The sequence below is a fragment of the Dioscorea cayenensis genome, chromosome 9 (assembly GCF_009730915.1).
Source record: "Dioscorea cayenensis subsp. rotundata cultivar TDr96_F1 chromosome 9, TDr96_F1_v2_PseudoChromosome.rev07_lg8_w22 25.fasta, whole genome shotgun sequence".
Taxonomy (NCBI): Eukaryota; Viridiplantae; Streptophyta; class Magnoliopsida; order Dioscoreales; family Dioscoreaceae; genus Dioscorea; species Dioscorea cayenensis.
In genome coordinates this window covers 13404166-13409712 of record NC_052479.1, presented here as the reverse complement: position 1 = coordinate 13409712, position 5547 = coordinate 13404166, and the positions used below count along the sequence as shown (strand labels likewise).

At 40.3% G+C, this 5547-nt stretch overlaps 1 protein-coding gene across 1 annotated transcript; it reads left to right on the top strand.

The window, feature by feature from the left end:
• The first annotated feature begins 2227 nt into the window (after window positions 1–2227).
• Window positions 2228–4000, top strand: LOC120268495. Its single transcript, XM_039275880.1, has 3 exons — window positions 2228–2966; window positions 3528–3628; window positions 3722–4000. The coding sequence occupies exons 1-3, from the start codon at window positions 2228–2230 to the stop codon at window positions 3998–4000; spliced, it is 1119 nt and encodes a 372-aa protein (XP_039131814.1).
• The last annotated feature ends 1547 nt before the right edge of the window (window positions 4001–5547 follow it).

Sequence of the window (5547 nt, the reverse complement as noted above, 5' to 3'; positions counted from 1 at the left end):
TCATAATTGCTGACCTCGTAGCTACTCGCCAAAACAAAGATGAAAGAGTGGTCGATTACATTATGAGATGGAGGAATTTAAGCATTAAATGTGAACAACCACTCGAGCATCAGCAAGCGGTGGGTTTATTACTCGGGAACATTGATAGTTGGATGTTGCCTTTCTTGAGCACATCTAGCATCACTACATTCCAAGGCTTAATTTCACAAGCTAAAAAATTGGAAAGTACCAACCCGAAGGTGTTGTCCAATTTCCAGACCACTTCAAGGAGTGACAAAGACAAATCCAAGAAGACAGAAGGCGTCAAGTACACTGCTATCACCTTCAATGTTGAGAAGGGGAAAGGCATAGTGGAGTCCCATAAACCGGAACAAGCTAAGGTACCTAGCTTAGGTGCTACTGATAAGGAATCAAGACCTCTTCCTTCCTTGAAAGATAGGATGAATAAGAAGTATTCCTTCAGAAGAGATAAGGTACATAAAATTTTCAAAGATGCTGTGAGAGAAGGACTACAGCTTCCCGAATGCAAAAGGCATGAAGAGCAAAGCCAGACAGATCATCCCTATTACTGTCCATATCATAGGGTGTTGGGACATACAATAGAAGATTGTTATGTTTTCAAGGATTGGGTCGAGCGACAATATAAAGAGGGCAAAATCACTCTCAAAGAATGTCTTGTCTGAGCAACCAGCTGAACATATACGCTATGTGACTGCCCTAAACCCAGAGGAGTCATCTCAAAGGGAAGTCACAGTGGTTGGTAACAAAGTGATATTTACATTGACAGAAGATGACAAACCTTGTGCTGCTCTAAAAGAGTTAGGAAGTATTTATATCCAAAAGATCAATGAAGATGTTGAAGAAGTTGACTGAACTTCCAGGGATCGTGTGGAAACGCTCTCAGCAACCTCATAAAGGTCACCAGACAAAACAGGCAAAGAAGAAGAACAGGAAAAGAAAGCAAAAGCGTGAACAATCAAAGCGCAAGAAATCCATTATTGAGGAGTATATAGAGACCCTTGAAGAATATGAGCAGAAGGAAAGGGTTCTGATTACCCTCATAGATTATTTTCCTGAAGAAGTCGAGGAGTTATTCAGGGAATTAACTGATAAAATTGAAAATGAAGAAGATGTGCAAGTGGAGACTTGCAGGATTATTTCAGGAGGGGAACCTCTATATAACCCAAAAGATAATGACGAATATGATAGCTTCTCTGAGCCAGAAGAGTCATATGATCATTACAGCCGGCCCTATGTCAGTAAGAAGCAGAGAAAGAAGATAGCATTCAGGGAGAGAGTAAAGAAGGCGAACGCCAAGCTCTTGGAGCCCTACCCACAAGTAAAGTCCAAAGAACCATATTACACCCCGAAGACCCCAAAATATAAGGTCTTAAAGAAAGTCATGCCTGTTGAAGACATCCCTGCTTTCATTCAAAGGGTGATAAAGGAGTCAGCTAATAGGCTACGACAGTTACATATTAAAGATGCTGAGTGGGATGAATCTGGGACATAGCCTCCAGAATCATCAGGACAAAATTTTATCTCAGAGGTTGTGGATTCTTCGGCCCCTGCCAAAGCAACAAATGCTAAAGAAAGACTTATCAAAAAAGATAAAAGGAAAGAGCTCTTTGACCAAGCCATAGAAAATGGATTGGATTTGCCTAAACCCAAAAGGCGGCACCTGATGCATCTTGATAGTCATCCAAACTACTGCCAATATCACCGGCTTGTAGGACACACTATAGAAGAATATCAAGCTTTCCAAAAATGGTTGCAAGGACAGGTTTCTCTGGGTAATTTGACACTCCTAGAAGACTACTTTGAAGAAAGAGGTGAATGTTATGCTATAGTTTCTCATGATGAATTCGAAGATGAGCTGAACTTCCCTGAGGATGAAGATGAGGCACCACAACAGGTACATCAGATGCACCTTAGAACTGGAAAGACACTTCAACCAAGACAGGTTCCCAGTTTAAATAACTGAGATAAAGGGAAGATGATTGAAGAAGAGAATGTCTCCCCCAAGAAACCCTCGAAAAAGCCAAACTACAACATTTTGGCACACTTGAAGAAAGTCACAGCACTCCTCAGTATGTACGATGCATTGATGATGTCAGCTGAAGTCAGGGAGTCTTTAATACATGCCTTACAAAATCTTGAGAAGTATCAAGCATACTTTGCCGAGGTTAACATAAAAAAAGCCCTATATGCATCTCATACATCTTCAATGTCCTTCACAGATGAGGACCTATTACTTGGGACTACGGTACACAACAGACCACTATATGTGACAAGATTTTGTGATGGAGTAAAGATTAACCGGGTTTTGGTTGATCCATGGTCTTCTTTGAATTTAATGACCCTCAACACTCTTCGAACATTGGCTCTTGAAGTATGCCACTTATCTTCGGAGAAGATCATCATCCAGGGTTTCAATCAGCACAGCCAAAAGGCATTGGGATCGATCACTCTCCCCCTCAAATTTGGAAAAATATCATCTAATGTAAAATTCCATGTAATTGACGCTGATGCGTCCTATAAAGCCCTCTTAGGAAGGCCATGGATTCATGAAAACCAGCTGGTTCCTTCAACACTGTATCAATGCGCAAAGTACGTGGTGGATGGGGAAGAGTTTAAAATTGATGAAGAGATCCAACCCTTTGGCATCCATGAAATACACTATGAGGATGCGAGGTATTACCTTAACGCATCCAAGTCAACCAAAGGGGTCAAATTGCCGTGCCCAGAAGAAGTGTCTTTGATCAAGACAGCCAAAACTACTCCTGTGCTCCAGAAAAGAGAACCAATGCCACCTCACTTTGGTAGTGACACTGAGTCATCAAAAGATGAGAGCGATGCGGATATACACCAAAGTAAGGGTCAAGTTGAAAGATCTACTGAAGAAAATGCATTGTATATTACGAGGATTCCTGATGGGCTATACAAATCCCTGTATGACTTGAAATGTAAATACAGTTGAGCATCTAAAGACATTTTATGTGCCACTCGACATGAAAAGGGAAAAAAGTACTTTCTTTTATAAGGACAAAAAGCAAAAAAAGATCTTGAATGATGATATCAAAAATATTGAAGAAATAGAAGATGATGAAGCTCAACCCATAAACTTCCCAAGTCATTACCCGAACAAGCTCAGGACAATAGTTGAGAGATATGGGAGCAAAATCAAGTGGTCAAGGAGGTCACATCAGGGGCTTCGTGAGTGTGGGCATCCCTGCGATGATAGATAAGAAAGGAATAGGCTATTACGAGTTTTTTTAAGCACTCATGTTACATGATAATATTGCAGGAGGAGGAAGAGGAAATAAAGATGAAGAATGCACCACTCGAACTAGAAGACGGGGGGCAAGCAACAATTGATGAGTTGGTTGAAATCGACTTGGGAAGCGATGATGACCCAAGGCCGACTTTCCTAAGTGCACAACTATTAGAAGAAGAAAAAGCATCATTCAAGGCTCTTTTGAAGGAGCATATTGACTGCTTTGCTTGGAACTATAATGAAATTCTAGGGTTAGATGATGAGGTAGCTGTACACAAATTGGTCATTGATCCTAATGCTACTTCAGTCAAACAAGCACCGAGGAAGATGAAGTTTGACTTAGAAGAAAGGGTAATAGAAGAGACAAAGAAGCTGATTGAAGCAAATTTTATCAGAGAAGAAAAATACTCTGATTGGATAGCTAGCATAGTCCATGTGAAAAAGAAGAATGGGCAAATAAGGATATGTGTAGATTTTAGAGTCTTGAGCAAGGCATGTCCCAAGGATGATTTTCCCCTCCCAGTTATGGAGATCATGATCGATAACACCTCAGGGTATGAGATGTTCTTCTTTATGGATGGGTATTCTGGATACAATCAAATCAAAATGCATCCAGATGATCAGAAGAATACTGCTTTCCGAACGACCATGGGCATCTATTGTTATAGAGGGACTAAAGAATGCGGGAGCAACATATTAAAGGGCTATGGCCAAAATATTTGATGATTTAATTCACAAAGTTGTCAAATGCTATGTGGATGATCTTGTGGTTAAAACAAATTCTAAAGACCAACATCTTGATGATCTTAGGACAGTTTTCACATGCCTCAGAAAATACAAGTTGAAAATGAATCCCATGAAGTGTGCTTTTGGAGTCCTCTCCGGAAAATTTTTAGGTTTCATCGTGAGACATCGGGGAATAGAGATAGATCCCTCCAAGATAAAGGCAATCCTAGAAATGCCTCCTCCTAAGACACTGAAGCAGCTGCGCTCATTCCAATAGAGTTTAGCATATATTAGGAGATTTATCTCCAACCTCTCGGGAGATGCAAAGCCCTTATCTAAACTGGTTAAGAAAAATGCTCCTTTCAAATGGGATGATGAATGTCAGAGAGCATTTGAAGACATTAAACGGTACTTGCTAAATCCACCAGTGCTGGCAACCCCGATTCATGGAAAGCCTCTGATGTTATATACGTCCACATTGGAAGGGTCTTTGGGACCTATGTTGGCTTAGAATAATGAAGAAGGCAAAGAAAGTGCGTTATATTACCTTAGCAGGATGTTGGTATGAGCTGAGAGTAAATACACGCCAATTGAAAAGCATTGCCTAGCTTTGGTGTTTACTGTCAAGAAGTTGAGACACTACTTGCTAGTGCATAAAGTAATACTTATATCAAAAATAGATCCACTCAAATATCTGATGACGAGGCTATTGCTTATGGGAAGACTTGCAAAATGGGCGTTGATTCTGATGGAATTTGACATAACATATACTCCGTAGAAGGCTATTAAAGGTCAAGCGTTAGCAGATTTTCTAGCAGCACATCCTCTCCCTGATGATTCACCACTTAATCTTGATCTCCCTGATGAAGATACATTAATGGTGGAAGAAGCAAGGTGGCGGCTATACTTTGATGGAGCGTCATCTATTCAACCGGCACTTATGTCCAAGATTCCACAAATCAAAGCTGGGATAAGACTTGTGTTTGTCACACCAGAAGGTGGAATCCTCAGATATGCTCTCTCCCTCATGGAGCCATGTACAAACAATGAGGTAGAATATGAAACTTTCATAGCTGGTTTGGAACTGGTAATTAAAATGGGAATCCAAGACATACACATATTTGGAGACTCACAACTCATTATCAAGCAAGTCGAAGGAGACTACAAGATATACAAACCTGAACTTCTTAAATATTATAAGAAGGTCAAAAATCTGATGAAGAAAATTCCCTAAGTACAATTGAGGAGGGTTTCAAGATCAGAAAATGAAGAAGCTGATTCTTTGGCGAAAGTAGCAAAGGAGCTGGCAAATCCAAATTATGAAAAAATCCATATAACCATAAGAAATAGAAGACCCATTAGTACGATCCCCGACGAAGTCGAAGAGGAAAGTGATAGGGGCAATGCGGAAGTCTTCACTCTCGAAATGCCGAAAGAAGATTGGAAGCAACCGTTCATAGAATATCTAAAATATGATAAACTCCCTGAGGATAAATCAAAAGGTCTTCAGGTAAAGCGAGGATCCCTAAGATTCACCCTCATAA

Bases quoted from the DNA above. Each gene is read 5' to 3' on its own strand.
- LOC120268495 (XM_039275880.1), top strand. From the start codon at position 2,228: ATGTCCTTCACAGATGAGGACCTATTACTTGGGACTACGGTACACAAC. The intron at 2,967-3,527 runs GTAAATACAGTT...ATGAAATTCTAG, and splicing joins ATCCCTGTATGACTTGAAAT to GGTTAGATGATGAGGTAGCT. The intron at 3,629-3,721 runs GTAATAGAAGAG...CATGTGAAAAAG, and splicing joins AGTTTGACTTAGAAGAAAGG to AAGAATGGGCAAATAAGGAT.